This window comes from Esox lucius, chromosome 10 (assembly GCF_011004845.1).
Source record: "Esox lucius isolate fEsoLuc1 chromosome 10, fEsoLuc1.pri, whole genome shotgun sequence".
NCBI classification, from domain to species: Eukaryota; Metazoa; Chordata; class Actinopteri; order Esociformes; family Esocidae; genus Esox; species Esox lucius.
Window position 1 is genome coordinate 27,468,689 of NC_047578.1, and position 15,844 is coordinate 27,484,532.

At 43.0% G+C, this 15,844-nt stretch overlaps 1 protein-coding gene across 1 annotated transcript; it reads right to left on the reverse strand.

The window, feature by feature from the left end:
* Nucleotides 1–188: 188 nt before the first annotated feature.
* Nucleotides 189–15,833, reverse strand: LOC105008611 (26S proteasome non-ATPase regulatory subunit 4-like). Its single transcript, XM_010867951.3, has 10 exons — nucleotides 15,728–15,833; nucleotides 14,734–14,874; nucleotides 14,444–14,558; nucleotides 14,202–14,288; nucleotides 13,144–13,212; nucleotides 6,726–6,941; nucleotides 4,553–4,655; nucleotides 1,440–1,574; nucleotides 1,277–1,335; nucleotides 189–862 (listed from the first exon to the last, which is right to left on the reverse strand). The coding sequence occupies exons 1-10, from the start codon at nucleotides 15,751–15,753 to the stop codon at nucleotides 689–691; spliced, it is 1,125 nt and encodes a 374-aa protein (XP_010866253.1). The 5' UTR covers nucleotides 15,754–15,833; the 3' UTR covers nucleotides 189–688.
* Nucleotides 15,834–15,844: the final 11 nt, after the last annotated feature.

Below are 15,844 nucleotides of genomic sequence, written 5' to 3' on the forward strand. Positions count from 1 at the left end.
AATTGTAAAGGGATTTCGCCAAATACAAAACATACAATTTCTAAACGTGAACACTATTGTATAGCACTAGTAGACAAGGTTAATCAGAAAAACGAATTCTTACCACAATGTACCACAAATCCGTAAAGACAGCCTTCCTTTTCTAGCTGTATCGAGGACTGGGCAATCAATGACTCAGGAATACCAACAAGCTTCATCCATCTTTTTATTGCAATAGAAAAACAAAGGAGGATTCTCTAGTTTACAAGCTTGGGGACATGTCTTTAAATACCACTTAATACCAGTCAGTCAGTTAAGATGAATTAAATCAGAGTGAAAGAGAAACCAAAATAGACGCATATTCCATTTTGAGATCCTACGCTGATATAACAATCTTAACCAATGCCATTACATTTAAAGGCCAGTGGCATTTCAGTTTGGTCTTATGGGGTCCATTTGTGTGTGCCTGCGGGGTTTTTGTGGATGTTACCGACTGTCTCGTCATTTTTTACGTCATGTCATTATAGTGCCCCCTCAACCAGGTTCTTGTATGTAACCTTGGATAAGTCTGTCAATAGTTGTATCAGAAATGGCCCCCCTTCCCCAAAACAATGCTCAACTGTTTACCAAAGCCCTTTTCTGACAGCAGTACACTACTTCGTGTAGGTAATAGGGCACCATTTGGGACACATCCCTTGTGTGGTCAGTTTTATTTCTTCTTCTCTTCATCCTTCTTGCTGTCAGGCTTTGGTTGGCCAGTCTGTGAGGCCAGGGAGCCCATGGCATTTCGAATGGCCTCGTTGTTGGGGTCGACACCTGGCAGGTTCTCCAGGACACTTTGGAGGAACTCTGGGTCCTGCATCACATCGTAGTCATCCTCCTCCTAAGGAAGAGCCACAAGGCATGTCTTTCAAAGTGGTACTGATTATATATTCCCTTAATTGCTGTCAGCACCATTTCATAGGCAAACACTACTGGTATGCACAAGCACCTGACGATTATCTGAACGTCACTTTTAGCTCTGTATTGTCCATGATTCGCACTACCGACATATGTTCAGCACACACCCCGTCCACTCATATTTGAGCACACCCTGATCAAAAAGTCATCATGCTTCTATGCTGGTAGGTAGCAAATAAAGGTGAATCTGACTAATAGGGAGATCGAAAACATAAAACGAAATGAAATATTTAAATCAGGATAAATTGTTTTTGCATAACTCTAATCTTAACTGATTGAAACCACACATTGAATTGAACTATGGTTCCTAATTTGATTGATAATTCAAGTTACCTACTTTGGCTGTTTCTGTGTCCATGGGGGCACCTGTGTCCATTGCCATCCCATCTCCATACTCTGACCAAAGGGATGATATGTGGAGTGAAGGAGGATTCAAAATCAAATAATGCACAAGTGTGCGCTGTTCAGAAAACATTGTGTGGATAGTGACAACAGCTCACCTCCTCCTGCCAGAGACATCTGCATGGCGTAGGCAATCTGCTCCTCCTCAGTCATGTTGCTGAAGTCAGGCAGCACGGCAGTGCCACCCGTCTCAGGCTGAGACACTGACATCTTAAGTAGGGCCTCTTCAGATTCTGAGAGACAAATAAAAAACACACTGAATGATCTGGTCTCCTTTTGTATCCTATAAACTGAATCAAATATAGTCATATGCTATACCCCACACGACTGCATTTAACAGACCTTGTATGTGAAAAAGTGCAGGCACAGAAATAGTTGATCTAATAAAGAGTCCATAATTTTCCCAGACTCACTAAATGAAAATGTTCAGGTCGCAAAGAAAATATTGAAGTGCACATAAATTATGTGGGGGCAGTGAAGAAATGGTGTAGTCCAAAATTGTGACAGTTATAATGCTAGTAAGTAGTTATTTTAACAGTTCGATCATGGGGTATTACAAGGGAGAATCGTGCAAGATTACCACCCCACCAATAACTACTTGTTTTAACAACACATGGCCCACAACATACAGCCTCTGTAATTGTAGTTCAGAATGATACAGTAGGAACTGTATCATTCCTCTGCTGCGTTGTGGCAGAGAAAAACAACTAGTATTGGTGTATTGTATATATACCACAACCTCACTAGCATTATGCTTGAGTGTAATGCGTTTTAGGCAAAGTGACTTTCAAAGTTTCCTATATTTAGTGGGTTACTCAGTGGCTATTGTGAAATCTATGATCAATTTGAGCTGTGGACAATAATCTCATTGCCAGCCTCACCAAAAGTCAAGGATATTATTTGAACACAAAAGTGTACATACATGTTATGTAAAGAAATTCCATTATCTGTGGGTCTTTATGGTTGTTGAAGACTTATTAAAGGGGCAATATGTTACTGTACTACTAGCAGAAATCCAAGCAGAAATGACCAGTAGACATCTGCATTTTATCGCCGGTCTGTCTATCAGTTTACAGAGACTTGTTATCTCCTTATACTTGCTTTAGACACTCAGTATTTTCCTTCCCACCCAGGGTTTACGTTAGCCGGCAAATACCGGTATCAGGTGTAGTTGTCCAGCAGATGATGTCGACAACTATTTGTTCTCACCCCTAAATGAAATTTAGAAGCAAACGAGTTTCAGTAAATGATCGGTGCCTATAACTTTCCGCAGAGCTGTTAAACGGACATCATTCGCATGGTATTTGTTGACAACATTGGCCTCAAAATCCCTTATTCCAATTGGAAACATGATTTCGGAATCAAAATATTGTGTAATCGTTGTTTATAAAAATAATTTCGATCTGGCACATACTATTGCAATCAGGCAATCATGTAATAATTGCGACAGCCCTAGTTGTAGCCTATATGCTCAGTTTGGAAAGATTGGGAAGAGTTCATTCTGCTGCCTAATTTAAATAAAAAACGTTTGTTGGAACACAGTTTGTGTTTTGCTGTTTAAATATAGGCTATTATATGGCTATTTAAGTCCGGTAGCAGTTATATATAGCCGGAATTCAGGAATTTTAACAGCCATATTGTCCGTCAAAAAGTCCAGAGTAAACTCGGTTCCCACTCCAAACCATGCTGGACTAACAAATACAATTCCGGTTTTGTTTGGTAAGGGAAGACGAGGAGACTAGTTGTGTTATTGTTAAGAGGCAGGATTCTACACAGTGCCTATTAAAGCTTTGGTATAACTTTACAAGCCTTGAATACACTCACCTAAAGGATTATTAGGAACACCATACTAATACTGTGTTAGACCCCCTTTCGCCTTCAGAACTGCCTTAATTCTACGTGGCATTGATTCAACAAGGTGCTGAAAGCATTCTTTAGAAATGTTGGCCAATAGGATAGGATAGCATCTTGCAGTTGATGGAGATTCGTGGGATGCACATCCAGGGCACGAAGCTCCCGTTCCACCACATCCCAAAGACGCTCCGTTGGGTTGAGATCTGGTGACTGTGGGGGCCATTTCAGTAGTGAACTCATTGTCATGTTCAAGAAACCAATTTGAAATGATTTGAGCTTTGTGACATGGTGCATTATCCTGCTGGAAGTAGCCACCAGAGGATGGGTACATGGTGGTCATAAAGGGATGGACATGGTCAGAAACAATGCTCAGGTAGGCTGTGGCATTTAAACGATGCCCAATTGGCACTAAGGGGCCTAAAGTGTGCCAAGAAAACATCCCCCACACCATTACACCACCACCACCAGCCTGCACAGTGGTAACAAGGCATGATGGATCCATGTTCTCATTCTGTTTACGCCAAATTCTGACTCTACCATCTGAATGTCTCAACAGAAATCGAGACTCATCAGACCAGGCAACATTCTTCCAGTCTTCAACTGTCCAATTTTGGTGAGCTCGTGCAAATTCTAGCCTCTTTTTCCTATTTGTAGTGGAGATGAGTGGTACCCGATGGGATCTTCTGCTGTTGTAGCCCATCCGCCTCAAGGTTGTGCGTGTTGTGGCTTCACAAATGCTTTGCTGCATACCTCGGTTGTAACGAGTGGTTATTTCAGTCAAAGTTGCTCTTCTATCAGCTTGAATCAGTCGGCCCATTCTCCTCTGACATCAACAAGGCATTTTCGCCCACAGGACTGCCGCATACTGGATGTTTTTCCCTTTTCACACCATTCTTTGTAAACCCTAGAAATGGTTGTGCGTGAAAATTCCAGAAACTGAGCAGATTGTGAAATTCTCAGACCGGCCCGTCTGGCACCAACAACCATGCCCCGCTCAAAACTGCTTAAATCACCTTTCTTTCCCATTCTGACATTCAGTTTGGAGTTCAGGAGATTGTCTTGACCAGGACCACACCCCTAAATGCATTGAAGCAACTGCCATGTGATTGGTTGATTAGATAATTGCATTAATGAGAAATTGAACAGGTGTTCCTAATAATCCTTTAGGTGAGTGTATATACACTTATTGCTGACGGTTTGGAATAGAGTGCCTTTTACTTTAAGTTGAACAAAAGTTGATTCAAAAAAATAAAGACAGTGAATCAGCCATAACTATAAACATTTTTTAAATAAATTTAGCCAGTGTCGCAAAATCATACCCATCAAGTAATATGAGACTAGCCCGGCATGAACTTACCATCAGCTGTGGGTGTGGTGACATCGGCTGCTGAAGCAACAGCCACCCGACGAGCCTCCTCCTCCTGCCTTTGTCTCTGCTCCTCCATGGACACACGCAGAGCCTTAGTACAGAGGAACACAAGTTTAGAGTCTGAAGCAAGGGCGTGAATATGACCGGGACTTTGAGTTCACAAGAAGCAATTTATGAATTACATGTATGAAGAGCTCAATGTGTGAGAAAGAGTAAGATTCATCAAAATTAATGTTTGTAAATTCAGGCACATCCTTGACCATGCGAAAACACAGGGCCAAGTTGTGTCTGTCAAAAGTAGACAAAATTATTATTTATATATATTTAAAAAATGTGTGATTAAAAATATTTTATGGCATCCCATAAATATTCTCCCCCCAGTGTGAATTCATGCTCCATTTACTAAGTAAAGTAAATTATAGCCACTTAAGAGATAATAGAAAATAAAATTATGGCTGATAGTAAATTTGCCTGTCGTAGAGATATTTCTGCAGAAAGTACCAACTGGCTCAGCAGATATACTTTTGGAAATCGTATTTTAGGCAAAGAGAATACATAATTGCAAATGGATTATTTTCTGTTCTGTATTTGTAATTAATTTAGAACAATTTGTATATTTTATTTTCACTTTTACATTACGGACGGTAACAATAAAATGTCCGTGGCATGTGAAATGTCTTTTGAGAGCCTTGCATGTGAACAGAACAGCCTTCTACTCACTTCCTTCACATGTGAAATGTAATGCCCAAGCGTGCCGCACAAGCCCTGAAAAGTGAAGCCAAAACGTCTCGATCGCCCCCTGGTGAGTGGTCCCAGTATAGGTCATAAACCCCGCCCTCCCCATGTTATTCAATGGGACGCGAGACCAACTAAACAATTAAATTACCCTTCAAATATCTTTTTTCCGAAGCTGGTTTCTGTCATTTACTGTAGTTTGTATCATGCTAATGTAAATTCAAGAGTTTGTTTTTAAAATAAGTTTGTTTTTAGTTAGTTATTTAATGCTCTAAAAACGGTGGTGTGACTTCGTGATTCACAGCTGTGATTGACAGCTATCTGAGCCGAGGAGCCACTGAATCTTCGGAGGACTGAGGAGATTGGAACTTTACATTTAATCTCTAAATTTCTATAATTGATATAATTTCACACGGACATAACGGGTTGTTCTGCAGTACATTATGCTAACCGATCTGGCATTTCCAATCGATCTTTGAATTTTTTTCGGTAAGTTAAATTTATAAGCTATTTAATTAGTAAATAAATGTAATGGTCTAGCTAACGTTAGCTAAAAGACAACAAGCCTCGTTAATAGCCATGTTAATAGCTAGCAGGTGATCGTTAGCTATAAGTTACCAATTATTTTTGTATTAGGCCTATTCTAAATTAAGGTTAAACATGATGTAAGTTAGGCTATAACATATCGTCTAGGTTTAACAAGCAAAGTTTGTACTGTACTTGGACTTGCGATTGATTACGGTATGCGCATTCTGCGAGGGAGAGTGAGGGCGGGGCACAGGGGTGGGGCCGTTGATTTCGCGGCTTTACTTCCTTGTCGCTACTGCGCATAACTACTGCGCAGAACTGGTCCCAAGATCGCTATCTGCGCAGACGCAAGGCCAAGATGTCAGCGCCGTATCAGGACACTGGTGGCTTCATTTTTCACCAATGGAAAAGAGCGAAAGGGCGTCGTCCATTTATTTTACAGTCTATGGTAATGCCTAAGAGATGCTACTGAATTCGGTGGCAAGGTGCCAGGTGGACAACACGACTTGTTCATTCTGCAGAACAACATCCGTGACATGAGGTTACACAAGGTAGTTGTTGAGGATGGGTGGCCAATTGGTGATTGTTGACTATACTAAATCGAAGGACAAAAAATATTGCTAATGCTAAAAACAGTAATATCTTTATTGCAATGTTTTCATTTGAACTGGTTAAGCATGCAACAATGGTGTGTGCCAAAATCATTTTGGTATGGACTTAAATGTGACACTATAGACCCTGTATGTATGTTAATCTCAGAAAATGTTTGGGTTGTTATATGTCAAGCTACAACATTGTTTACTCCCTACAGGTTTTAAAGGAATTACTTTGACCATAAATGATTAATTGGGACATCATCATGTACACCCCTGCTTTAGGAAATCAAGTGAATTCTCACCAGGGCAAGCTCTGGATCAGCACTGGGATCCACGCCAAATTCAAAGTCGCTGGCACCCAGGCCCATCATGGAGCCTCCTTCTCCAGCCAGGATTGGAGAGGAGAGCAGGGCGTCAGCCAGACTGGGCCCCGGGGGAACAGTCACCAGGTGGGAGCCTGTCCCTTCCTTCCCATTCAAAGTGTTGATAAAGGCGGTCAGCTTCTCTGTGTTGACCTCCTGGAAAATGGGAGAGAGAGCATTCGAAAATATTGGACTTAGTATGTAGGGCCCAATCATTTCTGTGTTGCAAAGATCACAGACAATCACTGAATCCAGATAAATACAGAATTCAGTAACAAAAATAGAAGCCGGGTTTAGGGTCATAAAATATTGTTTGGATAAAGGGCGGGTGGGTTCCATGTTGAATGACATAGCTAGGCATAAGATTTCTTAATATAGGGACCTAAGTATGGTGTAACCATGGACTAAATGTGTATAGCTTGTAGTCAGTGGTTCACCCTTGGACTTGATTAGATTCTTAAAAGTCACTAGATACACTGCTCAAAAAAATAAGGGGAACTCCTAAATCACACATCGGATATCGATGAAGGAAATATATTAAAGATCAAAATCTTCACTGTACATTGTGTCATTTGTTGAGAACAAAATGAAGTAACAACGGTCAATTGAAACCAACATCACCAACCGATTGAAGGCTGGATTCAAACTCACACTGAAAATCAAAGTAAACAATTGATATCACAGGCTGTACCAACTTGTGTGAATTTGGATTCAATCTAGGCTCCCATCTAGATTCAACTTTAGGGTCATTGAACATTATGAATGCAATACAACAAAATGTAGTTAGCATCTAACCAGAAGTGCAAATTGTCAAGGGCAGGAAAGTATTAAGTAAAGTGTAGTGTAAGTGGAATGTATAGATATACAATAAAGGCAAATATGGTGCAAGTGGCAATTCTAAATGAGCAATGGAGGCAAACTGGGGAAATTAAGTATATGTACGTGCAAGTGGGAATTAACAGTTGTGCGATGTCAATGTCAACTTTATTTATAAAGCACATTTAAAACAACTTTCGTTGACCAAAGTGCTGTACAGGACAAAATAACAAAGTATACAAAATATATGAAATGTACAAGTAAAAAATTACATAGATACACATAAGACAGACAAAAATCGCAGCACAGACATTTAATGCCAACTCAGCTAAGATTAAAAGCCAGAGTAAAAAGGTGCGTCTTTAGCAATGACTTAAGTGTGTACAGTCTGGGCATTTTGAATATGTAGTGGTAGGCTTTTCCTGAGGATGGAACCACCCACCGGGAAAGCTCGATCCCCTCTAGTTTTCAGCCTGGCTTTTGGGACAACTAGAAGTAACTGGTTAGCTGACCTCAGTGCTCGGGCTGGAGAATGACGATGTAAAAGTTCAAGCATTCAAATCTTAAAATTAATCTTAAAACGAACAGGAAGCCAATGGAGGGAGGCCAAAATTGGCGTTACGAGCTCCCGTTTTATTATACCGGTTAAAAGTCAAGCTGCAGCATTTTGTAGTAACTGAAATCGATTTAGAGTTCTGATCTACCCCCAGGTACAAGGAATAACAGTAATCCAGCCGAGACATAATAAATGCATTGATAACTTTCTCAAAATCCCTTGGAGGAAGATAGACTCACCTTTGCCAAAAGTCTTGGCTGAAAGAAGATAGATTTCACAACTAGACTAATTTACTTATTGAGTTTGAAGGAGCTATCAAAGATAAAGCCAAGATTCTTAACAAACGGTCTACTATAAGAGGCTAGAGGGCCTAGGGTACCAAGAGGATCACCAAGCAAGTTACCTCATCCACACATAAGAATCTCTGTCTTACTTTCATTTAAAGTAAGAAAGTTTAGCTCCCACCAGATTTTGATGTCCATTAAGCAGTCTAAGATAGTCTTTAAATGTTGTTTTTAAATTGGCATATAAATTGGTACATCGTCGGCAAAACAATGAAAGGAGATAGTGTTTCTTAAAAATGGACACCAAGGGCAGCATATAAAGTGAAAAAAGGATGGGGCCTAAAATGGAGCCTTGGGGGACCCCACAGGTAAGAGGTGCCGTGGTTGATTAAAATTCGGCTAGGTGGGCCGAAAAACTTCTATCAGTCAGGTATGCCTCAAACCATTCCAGGACAGTTCCTTTGATGCCAATGGACTGTTCAAGGCGTTTCAAGAGAATCCTATGATCCACCGTGTCAAAGGTTGCAGACAGGTCCAGAAGCACCAGAAAAGCGGGCTCCCTGAGTCAACAGTTTCCAGAAGTTCATAAAAAACTCTTAAGAGTTCCGTTTCAGAACTATGGCATGGCTTGAAGCCAGACTGAAACTTTTCCTGGATATCATGATTTAAAAAAAAAAAAAAAAAAATTGGTTAAGAACTACTCTCTAGTATTTTAGAGAGAAATGGTAGCTTAGAGATGGGCCTAAAATTTTATCCAGGTTTCTTTTTTTTTTTTTTTCAGGTTTCTCTCTGGTCTTGGCCATTGTGGAGAGGTTGGACACTGTTTGATTGAGTGTGTGGACAGGTGTCTTATATACAGGTAACGAGTTCAAACAGGTGCAGTTAATACAGGTAATGAGTGGAGAACAGGAGGGCTTCTTAAAGAAAAACTAACAGGTCTGTGAGAGCCGGAATTCTTACTGGTTGGTAGGAGATCAAATACTTATGTCATGCAATAAAATGTTAATTAATTATTTAAAAATCATAATGTGATTTTCTGGATTTTTGTTTTAGATTCTGTCTCTCACAGTTGAAGTGTACCTATGATAAAAATTACAGACCTCTACATCCTTTGTAAGTAGGAAAACCTGCAAAATCGGCAGTGTATCAAATACTTGTTCTTCCCACTGTACATTCGCTGATCCATTTTTGCTAATAAAGTCAAATACCTTGTTTAGTATATTTTTATCCAGGCACTGCATTATTGTGATAGTGTTTTATTCTTAAAATATATAGCCTAAGAAATTACTGTGTATGACTGAATTTCCATTTGTTGAAAGAAGCATTATAAAAAGTGATGTTCTGACCACCCACAGGAGGGACCATAAGGGGCTGGTGCGAAGAGGATCGGGCGGCAGTCGAAGGCAGGGGCCTAGACAACCCGATCTCTGGACACGGAAACTAGCTCTAGGGACGTGGAATGTCACCTCGCTGGCGGGGAAGGAGCCTGAGCTAGTGCGTGAGGTTGAGAGGTTCCGATTAGAGGTAGTCGGGATCACCTCTACGCACGGCTTGGGCTCTGGAACCACACTCCTTGAGAGAGGATGGACTCTTCACCACTCTGGAGTTGCCCATGGTGAGAGGCGGCGGGCTGGTGTGGGTTTGCTTATAGCTCCCCAGCTCTGCCGCCATGTGTTGGAGTTTACCCCGGTGAACGAGAGGGTCGTTTCCCTGCGCCTACGGGTCGGGGATAGGTCTCTCACTGTTGTTTGTGCCTACGGGCCGAACGGCAGTGCAGAGTACCCAACCTTCTTGGAGTCTCTGGGAGGGGTGCTGGAAAGTGCTCCGACTGGGGACTCTATTGTTCTACTGGGGGACTTCAACGCCCACGTGGGCAACGACAGTGACACCTGGAGGGGCGTGATTGGGAGGAACGGCCCCCCTGATCTGAACCCGAGTGGTGTTCAGTTATTGGACTTCTGTGCTAGTCACAGTTTGTCCATAACGAACACCATGTTCAAGCATAAGGGTGTCCATCAGTGCACGTGGCACCAGGACACCCTAGGCCGCAGGTCGATGATCGACTTTGTTGTCGTCTCATCTGACCTGCGGCCGTATGTCTTGGACACTCGGGTGAAGAGAGGGGCGGAGCTGTCAACTGATCACCACCTGGTGGTGAGTTGGATCCGATGGCGGGGGAGAAAGCTGGACAGACTCGGCAGGCCCAAGCGTACTGTAAGGGTCTGCTGGGAACGTCTGGCCGAGTCTCCTGTCAGAGAGATCTTTAACTCCCACCTCCGGCAGAGCTTCGACTGGATCCCGAGGGAGGTTGGAGATATTGAGTCCGAGTGGACCATGTTCTCCACCGCCATTGTCGAAGCGGCCGCTCGGAGCTGTGGCCGTAAGGTCTCCGGTGCCTGTCGAGGCGGCAATCCCCGAACCCGGTGGTGGACACCGGAAGTAAGGGATGCCGTCAAGCTGAAGAAGGAGTCCTATCAGGCCTGGTTGGCTTGTGGGACTCCTGACGCAGCTGACGGGTACCGACAGGCCAAGCGGGCTGCAGCCCGGGTGGTTGTGGAGGCAAAAACTCGGGCCTGGGAGGAGTTCGGTGAGGCCATGGAGAAGGACTATCGGCTGGCCTCGAAGAGATTCTGGCAAACCATCCGGCGCCTCAGGAGAGGGAAACAGTGCCCTACCAACGCTGTTTACAGTAGAGGTGGGCAGCTGTTGACCTCAACTGAGGATGTCGTCGGGCGGTGGAAGGAATACTTCGAGGATCTCCTCAATCCCGCCGTCACGTCTTCCATTGAGGAAGCAGAGGATGAGGGCTCAGAGGTGGACTCGTCCATCACCCGGGCTGAAGTCACCGAGGTGGTTAAGAAACTCCTCGGTGGCAAGGCACCGGGGGTGGATGAGATCCGCCCTGAGTACCTCAAGTCTCTGGATGTTGTGGGGCTGTCTTGGCTGACACGCCTGTGCAACATCGCGTGGCAGTCGGGGACAGTGCCTCTGGGATGGCAGACCGGGGTGGTGGTCCCTCTTTATAAGAAGGGGGACCGGAGGGTGTGTTCCAACTATAGGGGGATCACACTTCTCAGCCTCCCCGGGAAAGTCTATGCCAGGGTTCTGGAGAGGAGAATATGGCCGATAGTAGAACCTCGGATTCAGGAGGAACAGTGTGGTTTTCGTCCAGGCCGCGGAACACTGGACCAGCTCTATACCCTCTACAGGGTCCCTCGACTGTGTCCCTCGTGGCATCCTGTGGAGGGTGCTTCGGGAATATGGGGTCCTGGGTCCTTTGCTAAGGGCTGTCAGGTCCCTGTACGACCGAAGCAGGAGCTTGGTCCGCATTGCCGGCAGTAAGTCAGACTTGTTCCCTGTGCATGTTGGACTCCGGCAGGGCTGCCCTTTGTCACCGGTTCTGTTCGTAATTTTTATGGACAGAATTTCTAGGCGCAGCCAGGGGCCGGAGGGTGTCAGGTTTGGGGACCACACGATTTCGTCTCTGCTCTTTGCGGATGATGTTGTCGTGTTGGCCCCTTCAAGCCAGGACCTTCAGCATGCACTTGGACGGTTTGCAGCCGAGTGTGAAGCGGTGGGGATGAAAATCAGTACCTCCAAATCCGAGGCCATGGTCATCAGTCGGAAAAGGGTGGCTTGCCCACTTCAGGTTGGTGGAGAGTGCCTGCCTCAAGTGGAGGAGTTTAAGTATCTAGGGGTCTTGTTCACGAGTGAGGGAAGGATGGAACGGGAGATTGACAGACGGATCGGTGCAGCTTCTGCAGTAATGCGGTCGATGTATCGGTCTGTCGTGGTGAAGAAAGAGCTGAGCCGTAAGGCGAAGCTCTCGATTTACCGGTCAATCTACGTTCCTACTCTCACCTATGGTCATGAGCTTTGGGTCATGACCGAAAGGACAAGATCCCGGATACAGGCGGCCGAAATGAGCTTTCTCCGCAGGGTGGCTGGGCGATCCCTTAGAGATAGGGTGAGAAGCTCGGTCACCCGGGAGGAGCTCAGAGTAGAGCCGCTGCTCCTCCACATCGAGAGGGGTCAGCTGAGGTGGCTTGGGCATCTGTTTCGGATGCCTCCAGGACGCCTTCCTGGGAAGGTGTTCCGGTCCCGTCCCACCGGGAAGAGACCCCGGGGAAGACCTAGGACACGCTGGAGGGACTATGTCTCCCGGCTGGCCTGGGAACGCCTCGGTGTCCCCCCGGAAGAGCTGGAGGAAGTGTCTGGGGAGAGGGAAGTCTGGGCATCCCTGCTTAGACTGCTGCCCCCGCGACCCGGCCCCGGATTAAGCGGAAGATGATGCGATGCGATGCGATGTTCTGACAAATTATATGCCAGGTTATGCAGTAAGAAATATGTCAAAGCATCGGTATTGTCATCGACCGACTGTGTTTACAAAAATCAGTAAAGTATTTTCTTATCGGTGTTCCTTCTACAGATAGGTAGGTCGCCATGATGAAATGAGGGCCATGGTCTTACGATAGGTGCAATTTTTTACTTCAAACATTACTCAAAACAACTGAAGATGTCTACTGGTCGTTTTGCTTTATGCTAGTTGCAGAGTAAAAAAAAGTATCTATGGCCCCTTCAACATGCAAAACAACAGTATGACAGGCAGAAGCCTCAATAATAACATTGTGGTACTAAATACACAGGACTGCTTACTTTTGCTGGGCTCATCAAAGTACTAGCATATTGAAACAATTCTTACCTCTTCCCCAAAATTTATAATATCCACATTGACCTTCTCTTTCTTCAAGCGCTTGGCCATTTTGACAAGCTGTGAGGAGAATGATGAAGACGGAAGGCAAGACAGAAACATCAGTATCCATGTTGACAAGTGTCATGTGTATTGTAAGCAATATACATATTATTTATATATAAATATTACATATACATACACATATATTGTGTATATATAGTAAACAATCTAAGCAAGTTGATTCAGCCCAGACCAATTCTCTAATACAAATTATATTAGTACTTAGAAATTTTGGTCATTTGGATATTTTATTTTGAATTAAAAATCTATGTTTAAGGTGACATTGGTTTGTCTTGGTAATTTGTGCAAATTTTCTTTTAAATAAGTTGCTTGCATACTTATACATCCCAATATAATATTTGGAAGAGCAACCTTTCACTACAACAGCCTTAAGTCTTGTGGGATATGTTTGCACCTGCTTTGCACACAGTTTGGCCCATTATTCTTGACTGATTTGCTCCCGATTGTTCACTATGGTCACATAATTCTTGTGGACTGCTATTTTTAAATAGTGCCAAAGATTCTAAATCCGATATAGATTGTGTGTACTGAGACATGCAAAGTGCTCGCTTTGTGCCACACGTGGAACTTTCTGTCCAAGACTCAAAGCGCTTTCTTGGTCTCATCGGTTCACCAAACCCTTTCCCACATCACAGCTAGGTCATTCTCAAACTTTCAGGCAAACTCCAAATGTGCTTTTAGACGGTAGATTTTAAGTGAAGGCTTCTTTTTCATATTTTACAGCAATGTTATATTTTATTTAAAACATTAAAGAGAACATGTGAAAGTACTAATTATAATTCAGTAATGAGTGGGGGTCTGAATAATTTTGCAATACAGTGTATGTTTATATTCAAATAAAAAACCTTTTGACAGTTCCTGAGCTATATTTTACATGCATTTTAAATTACTGTATGTGTGAATATTACTATTAAGAGAAAAAAATGAAAATACTTTGTTAGGCTAGTATCTCCAATAATCAGAACACAAAAAGGGGAAAAACTCACATCCTTGTCACTGTCCTCCACAGGGCTGCCCACAAAGGCAATGATCCTCATCTTGTGGTTTTTCCCTTGCCTGTGCTTTAGGGCCAGCTACATAAGACAAATGGAAAGAAACCCACTCTGCATAAAACTTGAATATTTACAATCAGAATACTAGACTGATCTGTTGTACATTCCTTACCACAGAACATTATTATATTATTTTGTTGAGTTTACATGACATTCAACAAGAGACAGACACTTACATGGGCTACCCGGATCCCAGTGCAGAAGCAGATCTTTCCTTTTGGCTGGATAGCGTGTAGTTTGGACAAGATGCGGCCTGTGTCCGGGGTCAATGTGGTCAAGACCTCACAGTTACTGCAGTCAAACATAAAGAGTCCAACCAAACAGCATTAAAACATGGACTGTCTGTCAGTTAAGGTGCAATTTGGCAACTTGTAATTTTACAGACCACCCAGTTCAAATCGTTTTAAAAACTGATTGTTCATTTGAAACAATAGCTTATACATAACACACAAAAACACAAGCTTACTTAGCCATCGAAATGAGGCCCACGTTGTTCTCGGGGTTTGCTCGAGTTTTTGAGTGGCATACGATATTGACAGCATCTTGCTGTGCTTGTAGTCTGGTGGGCAAGAAGTCTCCATTGCGCATATATTCACTATTGTCCACACTAGAGATGAGATAGGTAAAAATGAGTCTGATTGAATAACAGGATTATGTTCCAACCACCCCTTCTCAGTGGTGAATGTGTAAAATATTAAAAGGGTAATACGAAATTGATAAAACAATTATGTAAACCTCAAGCTAACATTAGCTAAATCGAATTCCATGTCAGGCCTATCTCGATAGATGGTGGAAGAGGACAGTTTGGATGGCTGTTGAAATATATGTATGATAAGCAGCCCAACGGTACGGTAATGAATCAAACAAACAGGACCGTCTGTAGCGAGTGATAACTATTCACAGGGCCAAGGCACGGGCACCGACTAACCAAGCACTCACCGTTAGAATTGTGTACACCCAGTAATATAAAGAAGAAATGTGAATAACTTACAATCTAAGAATGTTAGCTGAGGTAGCTAACTATAACGAATGTCAGTTTATTGTCGTCGGTTTCTAGCCAGCTACGATATCACAGAAAGCGGTGTTGTATTTAGCGTTGAAGCTAAGATATACTGTACATGAGATGCATAGCTAATTCCATTGTCTACCAATTGTTAAATGAGTACCATTCGAGTGTTACTAATTTAAACTAAATTACAGGTGTTATAATGAAAGGTGTTAACGAATTTTGCCCTTGGTTTTGCGGGTCACAGACGTCGTTAGCCTAAGCAGCTACCGTACCGTAGCTAATGACTCAGCCAGGACTGCTAGTGAGCTCGAGCTGGTCAGTAAAACAATCTCCCTATTACACTGGATCAATGTACAAAATACCCAAGTAGCTACACTACTGCGTGGAATTATTCTACCCTTAACTGTACAACAAAATATATTAATCATAAATCAATGTGTGTAATTCTTACCAGACCATAGTACTTTCGAGACCCATTTTGTAAACTTTCTGGTCGCTCTCTAACGACAACGTAAGAAAGTTGCTGTCTATTGGACAGAAGATGTCAACAACAGGAAATATGATTGGC